The 19,124-nt window shown below is 43.6% G+C and overlaps 1 protein-coding gene across 5 annotated transcripts in view; it reads left to right on the forward strand.

Annotated features, from left to right (window-relative positions):
- nfic (nuclear factor I/C) overlaps positions 1-19,124 on the forward strand; it is a 494,946-nt gene that overhangs the window by 395,876 nt on the left and 79,946 nt on the right. For all 5 annotated transcript variants that reach the window (XM_072243879.1, XM_072243881.1, XM_072243880.1 and 2 more), the window contains one exon: positions 13,197-13,371. In XM_072243879.1, coding sequence (XP_072099980.1) covers positions 13,197-13,371 — 175 coding nt within the window. The remainder of the gene's footprint in view (positions 1-13,196; positions 13,372-19,124) is intronic.

Consider the following 19,124-nt stretch of genomic DNA (forward strand, 5'->3'; position numbering starts at 1 on the left):
AGCATTTCTTTGGTTAGCAATCCAGTGCACATTTAGCCCCCCACCCCCCCCACCCCCAGTCTTTAGCCCCACTCCTCAGGACCTCCTGTTGTGACTGCAGCTAAGTCGGTGGAGAAACTGGAGAAGTTGTTAATATAGAAGTCTTTATTCATCACAACAAACACATTTTTATACCCATAAGATCAAAGGTAACAGCCGGTGATTCAGCACAAATTGAATAGTTACAGTGACATTGTTTACTTCAATACTTTGGGTTGACGGTGCCCAGTCCATCACGGGTAAAGCCCTCCCAACCATTGAGCATATCTACATGAAACACTGTCGCAAGAAACCAGTATCTATCGTCAGGGATCCCCACCACCCAGGTCATGTTCTCTTCTCACTGCTGACATCAGGTAGAAGGTACAAGAGCCCCAGGACTCACACCACCAGATTCAAGAACAGCTTCTACAGACTCTTGAACAAAAGGGGATAACTCCACTTAACTTCACTTACCCCATCATTGAAATGTTCCCACAACCTGTGGACTCACTTTCAAGGACTCTTCATCCTATTTTCTCATCATTTATTACTATTTATTTATATTTACATTTACACAGTTTGTTGTCCTCTGCGCTCTGGTTGAACACCCTAGTTGGGTGGCCTTTCAGAGATTCTGTTGCAGTTACTATTCTATAGATTTATTGAGTATGCCCACAAGAAAATGAATCTCGGGGTTGTATATGGTGACATCTATGTACTTCGATAATAAAATTTACTTTGAAATTTGAACTGCAAATGTACAGTCGGGGACACCTCTGAAAGTTCAAATTCCTTTGTTGGGACAAAACTAATTTCAAGCTTTCTTGAACTTTTTAAAATGGTGCAAATTACTTAACCAATCCTGGATTGATTGGCTGATGTATATGCAAGTGACTCATAGTCACCCTTTGTCAACCTATATCTCTTAGTTTGTGCTTCGCAGACAGAAGCGTTTATTTGCAAAGGTCTATGCTTTCAGCTTCAATTAACTGCGCGTAATTTACAATTCACATTGAGATCTGAAGACAGGTTCTTGTTTGAGTTAATATCTGCTATATCACAAAACTCCAGAGCGCTCCCATACACCTCCTATCACCAAGCAGTCTCCATCTCTCCACTCCCCATCTCCCCTCCCCACTCTCAATCTTACAGGTTTTCAACCCTAAACAGTCACCGTTCCTTCCCCCTCTCCCACACCTCACTACCCCACACATAAATACTACTGTAGGAACTTTGTGGGTCAAACAGCTTTTAGGATTATTTATTTTAGAAGCATAGAAACATAGAAAAACTATAGCACAATACAGGCCCTTCGGCCCACAATGATGTGCCAAACATGAACTTACTTCAGAAATTACCTAGGGTTAGCCATAGCCCTCTATTTTTCTAAGCTCCATGAATCTATCCAGGAGTCTCTTAAAAGACCCTATTGCATCCTTCTCCACCATAGTCACCAGCAGTGCATTCCACGCACTCACCATTCTCTCCATGAAAAACTTACCACTGACATCCCCTCTGTACCTATTTCCAAGCACCTTAAAAGTGTGCCCTCTCTTGCTAGCCATTTCAGCCTCTGAAAAAAGCCTCTGACCATCCACACGATTAATGCATCTCATCATCTTATACACCTCTATCAGGTCATCTCTCATCCTCCATCACTCCAAGGAGAAAAGGCCAAGTTCACTGAACTATTCTCGTAAGGCATGCTCCCCAAACCAGGCAACATCCTTGTAAATCTCCTCTGTACCTTTTCTATGGTTTCCACATCCTTCCTGTAGTGAGGTGACCAGAACTGAGCACAGTACTCCAAGTGGGGTCTGACCAGGGTCACAGCTGTAACATTACCTCTCGGCTCTTGAACTCAGTCCCTCAGTTGATGAAGGACAATGCACCCTATGCCTTCTTAGCCACACAGTCAACCTGCACAGCTGCTTTGAGTGTCTTATGGACACGGACCCCAAGATCCCTCTGATCCTCCACACTGCCAAAAGTCTTGCCATTAATACTATATTCTGCCATCATATTTGACCTACCAAAATGAACCACCTCACACTTATCTGGGTTGAACTCCATCTGCCACTTCTCAGCCCAGTTTTGCATCCTATCAATGTCCCGCTGTAACCTCTGACAGCCTTCCACACTATCAACAACTTTGTGTCATCAGCAAATTTACTCACCCATCCCTCCACTTCCAGGTCATTTAAAAAAAAATCACAAAGAGTAGGGGTCTCAGAACAGATTTCTGAGACTCAACCGTGGTCACCAACCTGCATGCAGAACATGACCCGTCTACAACCACTCCTTGCCTTCTGTGGGCAAGCCAGTTCTGGATCCACAAAGCAATGTCCCCTTGGATCCTGTGCCTCCTTACTTTCTCAATAAGCCTTGCATGGGGTACCTTGTCAAATGCCTTGCTGAAATCCATATACACTGCATCTACTGCTCTACCTTCATCAATGTGTTTAGTCACATCCTTAAAAAACTTAATCAGGCTCGTAAGGCACAACCAGCCTTTGACAAAGCCATGCTGACTATTCCTAATCACATTATACTTCTCCAAATGTTCATTAATCCTGCCTCTCAGGATCTTCTCCATCAACTTACTAACCACTGAAGTAAGACTCACTGGTCTGTAATTTCCTGGGCTATCTCTACTCCCTTTCTTGAATAAGGAAACAACGTCTGCAACCCTCCAATCCTCCGGAACCTCCCCTGTCCCCATTGATGATGCAGAGACCATTGCCAGAGGCTCAGCAATCTAAGCATTTTTGATTATTTTATTTTGGCAATACAGCATGGAGCAGGCCTTTCCAATTCTTCGAACCACGTGGCCCCAAACAAATCCGATTAATGCTAACCTCTGCTCCAGCCACCAAAAGCAGAACTTCCCAGCTGCCAAATATTTTAATTCTCATTCTGACATGTCAGTCCATAGCCTCCTCTTATGCCAAGAGAAGACTACTCTCAGTGTGGAGGAGCAACACCTTATATTCCGTCTGTCTAGCCTCCAACCTGATGGCATGAATATTGATTTCTCCTTCCAGTAAAAAAAATTCTCCCTCTGGGCCCCTTCTGTTAGATTCCTTCCTCTCCAACCCTTTACCCCCTCACCTGGCTTCACCTATTACCTAGATATCCTCTTTCCCCTCTCCCCACTTTTTAATTCTGGCGTCTTCCCCCTTCCTTTGCAACATGGTCATTCATTTCCATAGTTACTGCCTGACCTGCTGAGTTCCTCCAGCGTTTGTGTGTGTTGCTTTGGATTTCCAGCATCTGCAGAATCTCTGTTACTTATAAAACCTTACCTAATCAAGGGAGAATTTACAATGATCAATTAATCTACCCAGTATGTCTTTAGACTGTGGGAGGAAACCAGAACACCCGGGGAAAGTTAGTGGTGAAAGGTGAAATGTTTAAAGGAAGCATGAGGGGTATCCTCTTCACTCAGATGGTGGTGAGTTTGTGGAACAAGTTGTCAGCAGAAGTGGTGGATACAGGTTCGATTTCAACATTTAAAAGAAGTTTGGATAGGTACATGGGTAGGAAGGGTATGGAGGGCTATGGTCTAGGTGCAGGTTGATGGGATGAGACTGATTAATAGTTCAGTATGGCATAGATGAGCTGAAGGGACTGTTCCTTTGCTGTAGTGTTCAATGATTCTATTAATCTAACTGTAACGGACTTTGTTTAGAAAACGCCTGGAATATCGCACACTCTTTTTAACCTTATTTTGGGAAAAGTATGTTCGCTCAATCCACTGAGTTCCTCCAGCAGATTGTTTGTTGCTCCAGATTCCAGCATCTGTGGTCCCCTGTGTCTCCAAGGTTATATTAGATTGCTTTGACTTATTTGTGTAGGATATTTAGAAACAATTGCTTTGTGACTGCATTGCAGGTTTCCTTAACTTACGTACAGACCAGTTTGCATTATGATGGTGACAATGACTTTACTACCCAACGTATCATCAGCCTATTTTCTATCAAGGACATAGAAACAGAAAGAGGTCAGTAACATCATGAAGGATCCCATCCACCTTGCTCATGGACTGTTTGTCCCACTCCCATCAGGGAGGAGGCTATGTAGCATCTACACCAGGACCGCCAAACTCAAAAACAGTTACTTTCCCCAAGCAGGAAGGCTGATCAACACCTCCACCCACTAACCCACCCCTCCACACCCCAACCACCACTACTTTATCATTTCCTGTCAGTCACCTTATGTACAGACACTCCTGTGCCCAGCGGCACCTTATAGACATAAAATCAATCTGTGTGTATAAGCTATCTTATGTATTTATATGTATTGTGTTTTTTTATTATTGTGTTCTTTACCTTGTTGTGTTTTTCTAATGCAGCATCAGATCTAGAGTAACAATTATTTTGTCCTCCCTTACACTTGTGTACAGAAAATGACATTAAATAACCTTGAATCTTGAATCTCGAGCCAGTAATTGGACAGTAAATTTGTACTAAGCCTAAATCATTTTTGATGGAAAATGCACACCAAATGCATTTTTTCTGTGACATATACACTCAGTGGCAACTTGTACACTTGTACACCTGCTTGTTAGTGCAAATATCTAATCAGGCAATCATGTGGCACCAACTCAATGCATAAAAGCACGCAGGCATGGTCAGGAGGCTCAGATGTTGTTCAGACCAAATATCAGTATGGGGAAGAGATGTTATCTAAGTGACTGTGATCATGGAATGATTGTTGGTACCCTATGGGATGGTTTGAATATCTCTGCGGAGGAGAATAGCAGACTGGTTCAAGGAGACAGGAAGACAACAGTAATTAAAACACTTTAAACCGCTTTTTATAATGCTGTTTATATTGTAAATACATGCTGGTATTTATGTATTAATGCACATTTTATTCCATATCCAACCTTTATCCTCTAATTTTATTTTTTATGTGATTCTTTATTCTTTATCATTATTTAATGTTGTTTTTGTTACATGTCACACCAACACACCACAACAAATTCCTAAACATGTAAATGTATATGACAAGGAAAGTGGATCCTCGATCCATGATTCTTCAATAAGACCAGCAAGAGGAAGAGGATGATATTTAAGAGAAGTAGAGTTAAGCTGGTCAAGTCCCATATAAAACTGGTCCTAAATTGGTAGAAGTGTACTTTCATCATCAGGATGGATTTATGGGGAAAATGTGGCAATTTTAGAGAGGTTGCAGAGGAGATTCACAAAAATGTTGCCTGGATTAGAGAGCACATTTTATAAGGATAGGATGAGTGAGCTAAGGCCTTTCTCTTTGGAGTAGGTGATTTGACAGAGGTGTACAAGATGGTAAGAGGCGTTGATAGAATGGACAGCCAGAGACTTTTTCCCAGGATGGCAATGGCAAATACGAGAGGATATGCTTTCAAGGTGATTGAAGGGATGTTGGAGGTCATTTTTTTTTAATAATACAGAGTGAGGTAAGTGTGCGGAGCACATTGCCAGGGTTAGTGGTGGAGGCAAATACATAGTGTTGGAAGCTGTTTCCATTCCTAACAATCCTTGCCCTAATGCTATGGTACCTTCTGCCTGATGGTAGGGGTTCAAAGAGATTGTGGGACAGATGGGAGAGATCATTGACAATGCTAAGGGCCCTGTAGTAATACTTTTTAGTTATTATTCCTTGATTTTTTTATTTGCACAGTTTGTCCTCTTTTGCATTTGGTTGTTTCTCAGTTATTTTCTTTGTGTGTGGCTTTTCATTGATTCTATTGTATTTCTTTGTTCTGCTGTGAATGCCTGCAAGAAAATTTATCTCAGGATTGCATACAATGACATATATGTACTTGGGTAATAAATTTACTTTGAACTTTGGGACTCAGTTCTGTGTGAATTCCTACTTGGAATTGGCTTGCAGCCTAGAGGACGTCAATGAGATTCAGATTCAGATTGATTCATGTAACACATATATATCGAAAATTACAGTGAAATGCGTGTTTGAATTAACAACCAGCATACCTATGTTGTGCACTGTTGTGTTCAGTAATCAGTTGAGTATTGAGTGAAGTTGTCCATGAGCCATTCCACATTTCATTCCCTTGACAGTGTACAGTTAACTCATCTGTGCAGATTCACACCAGAGAGACACTGAAAGATTAACTTCTGTGTAAAAAACATGTTTGCACAACAATCTATTGAAAGGGCAAAAGGTTTACCTGCTGGTAAAAACCACAACTGTAGAATATGCTTCTCAGTACATATTTCAGCTCTCTACTCTCTAATTTGGTTATTTATTCAGTTGTGGGAGACTTAACAACTTCCCTGCATGCCCCCAACTTCTTGGGATAACCACAGACTGAAAAGTTTTGAAAATATTGTTGAAGGATTTTTCCCTCAGTGGGATTGAAATATGAATGGCATCGAATTCATTCGAAATGGAAAAATTAAACATGAGGATAAAGTTGTGGAGTCAGCTGAATGCAGTCAAATTAATGACATGCTGATTGCTGTCTTCATTCACCGTGGCCCGGTCACCTAGCGGTTAGCGTAACGCCAGTGATGACCGTTCAGGGTTCAGTCCCCATTGCTGTCTGTAAGGACTTTGTACATTCTCCCCGTGACCGTGTGGGTGTCCTCCAGGTGCTCCAGCTTCCTCCCACAGTCCCAAGACGCCTGGGGCAGAGTTAGTAAGCTGTGGGCTTGTTCTGTTGGCTCTGGAAGCATGGCAACACTTTTGGGCTGCCCCCAGCACATTACAGCGTGTTTTATGAGGATACGCTGAGCAAGCTAGGGCTTGTCTCTTTGGAGCAATGGAGAATGAGAGGCAATTTGATGGAGATGTACAAGATCTTAAGAAGCACAGATCGAGCAGACAACTAGAGACTTATTCCCAGGATGGAAATGGTTAATACCAGGGGCATCATTTCAAGGTGATTAGAGAGGAGAATGGGGGAGATGTGAGAGATAGTAATTTTTTCCACAGAGTTTGGAACTTCCTGCTGGGGTGGTGGTAGAGACATTAGGGGCATTTAAGAATCTCTTAGATATGCACATAGATAATAGAAAAACAGTGAGCTATGTAGGAGGGAAGGATTAGTCTGATCTTAGAGTGGGTTAAAGAGTTGGCACAAAATTGTGGGTCAAATGGCCTATACTGTGCTGTAGTATTCTACCTACTGTCCATGTAGTGTGATATTACTGCAGACTGGCTAGCGTATAGTAATGATAATCCTTTATGGTCTTGTCTAAGTGACAGCTTTTAACACTGGGGAATATCAGGACTTTAATAGTTTAAGTTTAATTGTCATTCAACCATTCATGAAAATCCTTGAATGCAGCCAAACAAAGCAGCATTCCTCTGTGGCCAAGGAGCAAAATGCAGTACCAGCAGTCACACACAGCACAAAGCACATATAGCACATAGAATTATCATAGCAGTAAACAGTCACACAAAAAATATAATACAGCGCAAGTGCCTGAGTTCTATGTCCTGTACATCAATCGTCCATGAGATATTGTCAGTAAGAACAAGCCCATGCAGTCTGATCATCACGCACTAGTGCAGCCGCAGACGAACCCAATCCAACTTGTCTTCTGAGAGGAGGGACCAGCCCCCATCCCAACATGGACCCCAGTGTGCCAACTGTGACCCATGCCAACATGGACCCCAGTGTGCCAACTGCGCCTCTGCTCCCCGCCCCCAGTGCGTCTGGCACCTCTCCCCCAGGCGGCTGCAACTGACCAGCCTGCGGCATGAGCATTGCTTCTTTTGAGTTTGAAACTTGTAGCAATTGTGTGTCAATAAGGAGATGTTAAATCTGATGTCAGTGTGATCGCTCAGCAAGGAAAGCCGAGCATCCCTGGGGCAACTTTGTGACAGGCCACATCGTGTCACAGCCTCCAAAACGTTCCACATTTCTGGCCTTTGTTACAGGACGGGGTTGCTCACCAGCAACTTTCAGATCAATGATGTCAGCCATTAACATCAATAGATTGAAGATTCAACATTGTTTAATGTCACTTCCTGCACACAAGTGTAAAGGAGAATGAAATAATTGTTACTCCAGATCTGATGCAGCACAAGAAGACACAATAAGATAAAGAACACAATAATAATAAATCAAAAGACACAATAGATATAAATATGTAATATAACTGGTATACATAGATTGACTGACTTTTTTTGAAGTTTTTTTTTGAATAAAGTGACACTAGGGACAGGAGTGTCTGTACATAAGGTGACTGACATAGTCTGAATGGGTGAGTGGGTGGAGGTGTTAACCTTACTGCTTGGGGAAAGTAACTGTTCTAACATCAGTCATTAATAGTGCAGGCTACTGAGTCAGTTGGACGTGCTGGGCATAGTATCTCCTGGTTTTTCATCATTATTCCAGAGCTAGTATAGTGTTTAGTGCAACGTTTTACAGAGTTAGCATCCCGGGTTCAATTCCTGCCACTGTCTGTAAGGAGTTTGTACGTTCTCCTCGTGTCCCTCCGGGTTTCCTCTGAGTGCTCTGGTTTCCTCCCACTTTCCAAGGATGTATGGATTAGCCTTGGTGAACTGTGGGCATGCTGTATTGGCACTGAGCGACACTTGCAGGCTGGCCAGCACAATCCCCACTGATGTCGCTTGACACAAATAGCGTATTTCATCATTCCTCATGATTGATGAAGGATCTGACCACTTATAATCAGGACTGATGAAGAATCTCGGCCTGAAACATCGACTATTTATTCCCCTCCATAGATACTGCCTGACCTGCTGAGTTCCTCCAGCATTTTGACAGTGTTGCTCTGGATTTCCAGCATCTGCAGAATCTCTGGTGTTTAAAACCAGTGGATTGATGGAAATTCCTTCCACTCTACTGATGACCTTATGCGAGTGCAACAAATTTGGCCTGAATTTGACTCCACAATATTTAGTTTCCTCTCAGTGCTCTCTGCAAGAATCTATCAATCCTCTCATTTGTCAATGCATGATCGGGATTAGAGGAAGCAATAAAATACAGCCAAAAATCAAGACTTTTAATCAAAAAGCACTGTCCTGGACTTTGTGCGTGTAGTATTGGGGAAGCGTTGCCATTTTCTTTACGAAATTAAACTAACAGAAACCGGATTTTGTGCACGCAGAGGTTAACGTCGGGGGGCAGGGGGGAAATCAAGAGATTTATGTTGAAGCTGCATATTTTAAAGGCAGAAATCTAGAATTCATTAAAAAGAATTGTAGTTGTTGACCGGACAAGACGATTAGGGAATATGAAGAATGGAGAAGATTACATGAAGCAACACAGATGCTTCAACTACGCAGACTGGGAAGCAGTGCTGCTACGAAAACTAAAGCCACCGAGAGTACAGAAGCTGTCTCGTGATGAGGGTGCATCGCATTTTGAAACCTAGAATAAATGGGGCAGCACAGTAGCGTAACGGTTAGTGTACCTGGGCCCGACAGCATATTGATGCAATTACAAAGAAGGCGCATCAGTGGCTATATTTCATAAGGAGTTTGAAGAAAGTATGTCAAAGTTCAAAGTACATTTATTGTCAAAGTATGTACACTTTATACAACCTTGAGATCCATTTCCTTCCAGGAAGCCACAAGACAAAGAAATCCAATAGAATCCATGAAATAAGTACAAGATGGATGTGCAGAAAAAAAGCAAATCCATGCAAACAATAAAAATGAGCAACTAGCATCCAGAACTGAAGTTCACGAAAGTGAGCCCACAGCCACAAAGCCAGTTATTACTGCAGCCGAACCAGAAGCCTGTTAGTTGCAGGCCACAGTCTCAGTTCTGTGCAGAGACGAGTAACTCTCTCGTCGAGCAATGAGCTGAACACCGGCCCATCACTCCCCTCCAGCCCCAGCAACCTGACCTTTTCAATCTGGCCCGGCATTTAAATTGGCAAACTTCGGGTCAGCCCGTGGTCTCAGACCCAGACCCTGTCACTTCGACTCCAAAGACACTCGCAAATTTCGACAAACGTGCCATGGAGAGCATTCTAACTGGTTGCATCACCGTCTGGTACGGGGGAAGGGGGCCACAGGATCGGAAAAAGCTGCAGAAGGTTGTTAACTCTGCCAGCTCCATCATGGGCACTAGATTCTCCAGCATCAAGGACATCTTCAAAACCCGATGCCTCCGTATTAAACCTGATTCTGATTCTGTTTCTCAATGCTTTTACAGCACCAGTGCCCGGGCTGAATTCCCACCATTGTCTGTCAGGAGTTTGTACGTTCTCCCCGTGACCGCCACTGTCTGTAAGGTGTTTGTCCATTCTCCCCGTGACCTTTGGTCAATTCGGTTTCCCCCCACATCCCAAAGATGTACTGGTTAGTAGGTTATTTGGTTGCATGGGTGTAATTGGGCGGCGTAAGCTCATTGGGGCAGAAGAGCCTGTTACTGTGCTGTAACAAAAAATAAAAATTACTCACCAGTAATGCAACCGCAGAATGACTCAAGTTGTTGTAAAATCCCTCTGATTCACTAATGTCCCACAAAGGAGGCAATCTGCTGTCCTTTGCCAATCAGACTCCAGATCCACCAAGATGGCTGATTCTTCAGTACTCTCTGCACACCCGAAAAAGTAAATTAATTTTTAAAAATCCTATTGTGAGTGATTTAGTGCACGTCCATAATCTGGGAAGACCCTCTTGCTATAACATGACCTGAAATTTGTAGTCTTCTGGCACGACAGTAGTTTGCTAACCAACATTCCCTCTAATTTTTTTTTACAGCTGCGCAGACCAACCCTTGCTCTGAGCAGGAAATGTTTACACGACCCGACAACTGCATGGCATTTTAAATGTTTTTCTTGTAGTATGTACATCAAACAAACACAGCTCACAACACAAGTGAATGATGTTAGGCAGTCAAAACATCTGGCAGGCACAACGGTGAAAAGTAAAAGGTTTTGACTACATGGCATTGACATTCAGTGGGCCGGTGGTTTATTAGCAATGAGCTACCAACTTCCATTCTGTGTTTACTGTTTCAATTTGTAACAGTGTTGTAACTTGAAACACTTACAATGTAAATACATTGAAAACCTAAAATGTCTCAAAGTAAAGGTTGTGGAGCATTTATTATTTAGAAAATTTATGAATTAGATTCATTAACACATTATTAATTAAAGGGTATCCCACAATTTTATTAACATAGATTTCAAAATTATATGAACATTATATAGAGAAAAATTCCAACTGTGCAGCTACAAAGTCTATGTGCGTGGGAGCATTTCAGTTACTCCATGGCCGTGCACCCACACTGCTTGGAGAGAGCAGTGCTGCCAACCATTATTGGTACCCAACAAACTCCCTGACTCCCTGGTTATAAGACATAATTTTGTATGTGTGGAGAGTAATTCTCAAGGACAAAAGCTTAAAGAATCTTGAAGTAATTTTATTCCCTTGATGGGCTACATATGATAGTTCAAATTCAGAATTATTTATCACATGTATATTGAAACATAAAGGGAAATGTGTTCTTTGTGTTAACAGCCAACGCACTGATGGTAGGCGCCACCCATTCTAACATCAACATAGCATATCCAAAATGTTCAAAACAACACAGAAAACAACAAGCAACAAAACAGAACAGTGAAATAAGCCCTGCTCCTCCCTCTCTACTACCCACACACATACACAAGCCTCTAACCCCCAGACAGGTTGTCTGTAGCAGATTTGGGGATTTGCAGACATTTCATTTCACCCGCAAGATCAACATTATGCCAGTCAAGTTGAATGCCCAACCCAGGAGGTCAGTTAGTCATCCTGATGTGGCTGCTGACTCACTCTCGACCACTCTGTGCTTCATGTCCCATGTGTTAATTGTTTACTACTTTTATTGTTTGCACATTGGATGTTTGGTGATCTTTGTGTTTTTTTCATGGATTCTATTGTGTTTCTTTGTTTTGTGATTGCCTGCAAGAAGATGAATCTCAAGCTCATAGTCATAGTCACACTTTATTGATCCCGGGGGAAATTGTTTAAAGGTTGTCTATAATATACATACTTTGATAATAAATATTCTTTGAACTTTGAGTTCACTGCCCACACTGCTCCAGAATAGCTGACTCTTGCGGGAAGTATACATTTGCTTCACATTGGTTGTTTTTTCTCTGTATGGCTTTTCATTTTTTTGAGCCCTGAACAATTGCCCTGGTTTAAGGTAGGTTTGAGATAGGAAGCTTGTGCTGTTACATTACGTGGGTATCCCTCTCCCTCTCCCTCTTCTTCTCTCCCTCCCCCTCTCCCTTCCCCTCCCCTTTCTTCTCTCCCTCTCCCTTTCCCTCCCCCTCTTCTTCCCTCTCCCCTTCCTCCCTCTCCCCTTCCTCTTACCCTTCCCTCTCCTTCTCCCCTTCCTCTCCTTCTTCCTTTCCCCCTCTCCCTTTCCCCCTCTCCCTTTCCCCTCCCTCCCTCTCTCATCCCCATCCCTCTCCCCTTCCCCTTCCCCCTTCCCCTTCCCTCCCCCCTCCTTCTCCCCTTCCTCTCCCTCTCCCATCCCCTTCCCCTTCCTCCTACCTTTCCCCTCCCTCTCCCCCTCTCTTTCCCCTTTCCCCTCCCTGATCCCTCATCTGTACCTGTTGGTGTAGGTGTGCAGCCCATTTTCATGTGTTGGAGCTTGTTACGGACTGTGTTGTTACAGATACCACCTCCCGGTGCATTTGTAGAACCGTTGAACTGTAGCATATTTATTCAATTTAAAAGAGATCCTTTATTCCCCACGTGAACGTCAGCCAGCTCCATCATGGGCTCTAGCCTCCCCAGCAGGACACCTTCCAAAAGCAATGCCTTACAAAGGTCACACCTACCACTTAGGCCCCCCGTCAGCCAGGCCGCATTCTCTTCTCTTTATACCCATCAAGGAGACGGTGCAGGAGCCCGAAGACACGCACTCTGTGTTTAAGGAACACCTTTTTCCCCTCCGCCATCAGATTTCCAAGTGAAAAAGCAGCCAACCCTTGAACACTACCTCACTATTTTTGATTTTTTTTTTGCCAGATTGATGTAATTTAGTTATTTTAATATATGTTACTTATTGTAATTTAAACACATTTTAGGTAGTGAACTGTAATTCAGGCACGAAAGAACAAATTTCAGGACATACGTCAGTAATATTAAACCTGGTTTTGATTCTGTTCGGGTTAGATATCCACACTAACTATCATTAATCGCTGAGACTGTTATCATTAAGTTTGATGTTTTTTCTGCAGCTGAATGGCAGCGGCCAAGTGGTAAGCAAAGTCCCGAGCCACTACATTTCGACGTCGATGCTAGCACCCCCTCCCCCTCCATCCATGGGCAGATCGGTGACCCTGGCAATGCCACCCGACACCAAGACAACCACAACAACCACAGAAGGTGCAGCAGCATCACCAACCTCACCCAGTAAGCATTTCCTCTGTTCTTAAATACACTCAGAGAAGGTTTGGGGCTTTCAACGGATATGTACTAAGTTACAAAGAAGCAAATATTTTCATCTGTAATGAGGGTGTATTATGTACCTGTGATGCCTTGGGACTGTATCCTGTCACCCATATGCTTATATTCTTCTATCAGAGATTGATTAGGTCTCTGGAATGAAAATGTCTCCATTGTTCTTACATAAAAAATACACATCAAAAATTTTGCATGCTTCTATCTGGGTTAATGGCGGGATTCTTGACAGAGTGGAGGAGCAGAGGGATCTTGGGGTTCACGTCCATAGATCTCTCAAAGTTGCCGCACAAGTTGATAGGGTGGTTAAGAAGATGTATGGTCTGTTGGTCTTCATCAGTCATGGGACTGAGTTCAAGAGCCGTGAGGTAACGCTGCAGCTCGATAAAAATGGAGAAGTATAGGGGGGACGTCGCAGGAGATTTTTTTACACAGAGAGTATGTGGAATGCACTGCCAGAGTGGTTGTAGAGGCAGATGTATCTGAGAAATGGCTGAAAGAAAAATGGAGGACTATATATGGAGAGAAGAGGTTAGATTGATCTTAGAGTAGGTTATAAGGTTGGATAGGAGCAAAAGCCAAACTGACTAATGTTTTAAAGTAATGATAGAATTCACTGCTAGCTGGGACTCCAGAGATATTCATGTTTCTGAGGCTGATCATCTTTTTCTCAAGGTTGCTGCACAAGTTTGTAGGGTGGTTAAGAAGGCATGCAGTCTGTTGGCCTTCGTTAGTCGAGATCCAGAGCTGCGAGGTGATACAGTTGTATAAAACCCTGGTTAGACCACACTTGGAATATTCTGCTTCTCTCATTATAGGAAGGATATGGAAGCTTTAGAGAGAGGGTACTGTGGAGATTTACCAGGATGCTGCCTGAATTAGAGAGCAGGTCTTATGAGGATACGTTGAGCAAACTAGGGCTCTTCTCTTTGGAGCGAAGGAGGAGGAGAGGTGGTTTGATAGAGGTGTACAAGATGATAAGAGAAATAGATCGAGTGAATAGTCAGAGACTTCTTTCCAAGATGGAAATAACTAACACGAGGGGGTCATAATTTTAAGGTGATTAGAGGAAAATATAAGTGGGGGGTGTCAGAGGTAGGTGTGTGACACAGGGAGTAGTGTGTGCGTGAAATGCACTGCCAGGGGTAGTGGTGGAGGCAGGTCTATTGGATACATTTAAGAAGCTCTTAGATAAGCATATGGACGATAAAAAAGGAGGACTATGTAGGAGGGAAGAGTTAGATCTTAGAGTAAGTTATAAGGTTGGCACAACGTTAGGTATTAAAGGGCCTGTACTGTGCAGTAATGTTCTGTGTTCAAACCAATCATTTCTCGGCTGTGGTGCAGAATGGATCTTCCAGCATATAAGCTCAGGAAACGTCTTCCAAAAATTTGAATAAGTTGACCTCCAGTAAGAATTAGGAATTGATACCAGCTTTTAATACTTTCTTTTCTAAACCATAGTCACTTAACAGAGAAACAACTTTCAGCCCACTGTCTTTACTTTGACAGTTTGTCCATCTACACCAGGGGTTTCCAGTGTTTTTATGCCTTAGACCTCTGCTATTAATTTAAGGGTCCATGGATGCCAGAGTGGGAACCCCTGATCTAAGACTATAGACCATAATATGTAGGAGCAGAATTAGGCCATTTGGCCCATCGAGTCTGCTCTGCCATTTCATCATGGCCGAACCGTCAGCTCATCTCCTGCCTTTTTCCCGTATCCCTTCAAGCCCTGACTTATCAAGAATCTATCAATCTCTGCCTTAAATATACCCAATGACTTGGCCTGCACAGCTGCCTGTTGCAATGAATTCCACAGATCCACCACTCTCTGGCTAAAAAAATTCCTCCTCATCTCCGTTCTAGATGGAAATCTCTCTTTCTGAGGCCTAGGCTCCCTTACCAAAGGGAATAACGTCTCCACATCCACTTTATCGAGGTCTTTAGTGTGATCTACACTAATCCTTGGCTTGCATTGGGAATATATCTTTCTGTGTCATCCCCATTCCACTATCTGCCCAAATGCCTCTTAAATGTAGTGTGTGTAGCTGATTCTGTTACCTTCTCTGGCAATCAGTACATGTGTATAAAAAGACTTGCCCATCAGGCCCCCTCCGGCTGCTCACACTTATCATCTTCTACACCTCCATCAAGTCACCTTTCAGCCTCCTTCACTACAGAGACAAGTCCTCATTTTTTTGTGTAGGCAGAGGGATTAGTTTAGTTAGAGTTTAATTGGTTTGACAAAACATTGTGCACTGAAGGGCGCATTCCTCTGCAGCTCTACATTCTGTCTAAAATACCAACACTTTATCTTTTGAAGCCTTTCAGTTCCACTGAAGTGAGCAGAGGAGAGCTGCCCATGGCAGTTCCAACCTGCTGGAGGTTGTTCAGGCAGTTCTGGGAGGGCTGAACTCATCCCAGAAGTAAAGGTGGAATGTTGAGGCTTTATAAACATTTGAAGTATTGTAAGCAGTTTTGGGCCTCTTAGCTTAGAAAATACAGAATGTAGAGCTGCAGAAAATTGTGCCCTTCAGTTCCTTGAGGTTGTTATAGCTGGGGACAAGCTCCCACTATCTATTGAATGCTCCCAGTGGCGTGCACCTCAAATAGCCTCTGACAATCACATCCAGCTCCTGGCCTTCACAGGTGGCTTAGTTACGAAGATTGGCGGAACCGTTTCTGCTGACAGAAGAAGGGGCAAAGGCAGGTTACTGCCTCCTTAAAACCAGTCGCTTCAGGTAGATGGAGCCTGTCAGTCGTGGTTGGCAGCTCATCTCGGAGAAGGAAAACTCTGATCTCAAACCTCTGCTCCCTTGCAGCTATACCTACTCACGGGGAAGGCTTTGGGAGTAAACCCTGAGGGAAAAGTCCAGAGCTGGAGTCCTTAAGACAGTCCTACGTTGAGTTCAACACTGACTGGCAACTCCTGCGATGCTGCTGGTACCAAACTGTATCGGTCTCTGCCGTTCCTCTGGGCTCATCAGATGTGTAGAGAGGGGGAGCTTGCTACATGGACAACAGCTTGCTCTCCATATCGTACTGCCTAGGCTCGCGTATCTAGACAGCTAGGACACAATATCCACAGTCAACTCTGACCGATGGAGACCCTCTCCTCATCTTAGAAAGGATATGCTGACACTGGAGAATGTTCAAAGCAGATTTACACAAATGATGCTGGGATTGAAAGGCTTGTCATATGAGGAGTGGTTGAAGGCTCTAGGCCTTGACTCACTGGAATTCGGAAGAATGAAGGGGGACCTATTGAATGTTGGAGGGCCTTGATAGAGTGGATGTGGAGAGGCTGATTCCTAGGATGGGGGAGTCCAAGACCAGAAGACACAGCCTCAGAACAGAGAGACGTCCTTTTAGAAAAGAAATGAGGTGGAATTTCTTTATCTATAGAGAGTGGTGAATCTGTGGAATTCATTGCCTTATGCAGCTGTGGAGCCCAAGTCGTTGGGTATATTTAAGACAGAGGTTGATAAGTTTTTGATTAGGACATGAAAGGATGTGGGAAGAAGGCAGAAGATTGGGGCTGAGAGGGAAATGGACCAAACAGCCAAAATCTGCTCCAATATCTTACGGTCTGTGGTCCAGGTGCAGATCGATGAGACAAGGCAGAATAATAGTTCAGTACAGATGTGATGGGCTGAAGGGCCTGTTCCTGTGCTTTGGTGCTCTGTGACTCTCTGATCCCAGTGTAAGTGTCGTGGGTCTCCATCTGTGGGCTGGTGTTCAGTTGAGCCGAGCAGTGCAGGTGTGTAATCTCTGGCTACAACCATCTGCAAGTGTGGGAGACTGAAATCTGCTGGCATTGAACAAGCAGGAAGCAAACATTGTTTCTGTTGTTGAGCATTTAAAGTTTGTGAGTGCATCATGGAAATGAAAATAAAGCACAGAAATTCGCCAAAGCGTAACTTAGTTCTCCAAGATGATAAGATTCCACCCGGGCAGGAGCTGATGGTGAGTCTGTCCCACGCAGAGACTTGAGTACAGAATGCAGAAAGATCTGTGCCTTTAGTGCGGACACCTCATACAAAACACACCAAGGCCACTGGAGACACGAGACCGTGGATGCTGAAATCTGGTCTATTGTATGGGACGTAGGTCAGTACAACATAGAAACAGGCCATTCACCCGGCCATATCTGAGCTAAACACAGTACCGAATTAAACTTAATCTTTTGTGCCTATACCTGGTTCATACACCGTAGAACACTGTAGCACTGTACAGGCCCTTGGTTCCACAATGTTGTGCCAACACTTGACCTACTCTCACAAACATCTAACGCTTCTCTCCCCCATAGCTTTCCATTTTTCTATTGTCCATGTGCGAATTTAGGAGCCTTTTAAAAGTCCATAATAGATCTACCTCCACCACCAACCGTAGCAGCGCATTCCACACACCCACCACTCTCTGTGGAAGAAAACGACCTCTGACATCCCCCATGTACTTTTCTCCAACCACCTTAAAATTTGGCCCCCTCCTATTAGCCATTTCCATCCTGGGAAAAAGTTTCTGGCTATCTATTTGATCAATACCTCTATCATCTTGTACACCTCTGTCATCACCTCTCATCCTCCTTCACTCAAAACAGAAAAGGTCTAGCTCATTCAATCCTTATAAGACATGCTCTCTAATCCAGCCAGCATCCAGGTGACTATCTTCTGTGCCCTCTCTAAAGCTTCCACATCCTTGCTATAATGAGGTGACCAGAACTGAACACAATATTCCAAGTGTGGTCTAACCAGAGTTTTATGGAATTGCAATATCCATATCCCTCCATTCCCTGTATATCCGTGAGTCTACCTGTACAACCTTCTCAACACCACTGTATTTGCTTCCTTCCCTATCTCTGACAGCCCGTTCCAGACATTTATCACTCCCTGTGTAAAAAAAATTGCCCACACAGTTCCTTTAAATTTTCCCCCCTCACCTTAAGTGCAGGTTCTCTAGTACTAAACAGTTCTACTCTGCATAAAAGATTCTGATTTTATCTCCTATCCGCATGTCTCATAATTTTATAATCTTCTATCCGGTCTCACCCCAGCCTGCGACGCTCCAGAGAAACCAACCCAACTTTGTCTCACCTCTCCTCTTTGCTCAAACTCCTTGAGTCCAGGCAGCATCTTGGCAAACCTCCTTGGCACCCTTTCCAAAGCCTCCACGTCTTTCTTGTAATGGTGTGAACAGAACTGCACATGATATTCCAAGTGTGGCCTAACCAACATTTTCTACAGCTTCAACACAACTTCCTTACTCTTAGACTCAATGCTGTAACCAGTGAAGGTGAACTAACATATCCCTTCTTTACCATTCTGCCTACTTGTGTGGCCCCTCTCAAGGAGCTGCGGACACGGATCCCTAGTATTCCATTAATATTTAATTGGTATTGGTCTTGAAGCTAGACAGTACCTCCACAGCCCTACTGGGCAGAGAATTCTAGCGACTTACAAACCACAGTGAAAATTCTCCACTTTCTCCCGAATGTCTGACCTCTTTGATGCTGGTTCTAGGCACTCCAGCCATGCATAACACCAGCTCCATGTTTACCCTGTCAAGCCACAAGAATTTTGTATATTCCAAAGAGATCACTTCTAATTCTAGTTCTAGCCCAAGTACATGTGGGTGGGAGGGAGGAGCGGGCTTGCTTTGCTATTGTTGTTTTGCTGCTGTTGTTGTTCTGCTGAAGGAAGTGG

Source organism: Mobula birostris, chromosome 26 (assembly GCF_030028105.1).
Source record: "Mobula birostris isolate sMobBir1 chromosome 26, sMobBir1.hap1, whole genome shotgun sequence".
Classification (NCBI taxonomy): Eukaryota; Metazoa; Chordata; class Chondrichthyes; order Myliobatiformes; family Myliobatidae; genus Mobula; species Mobula birostris.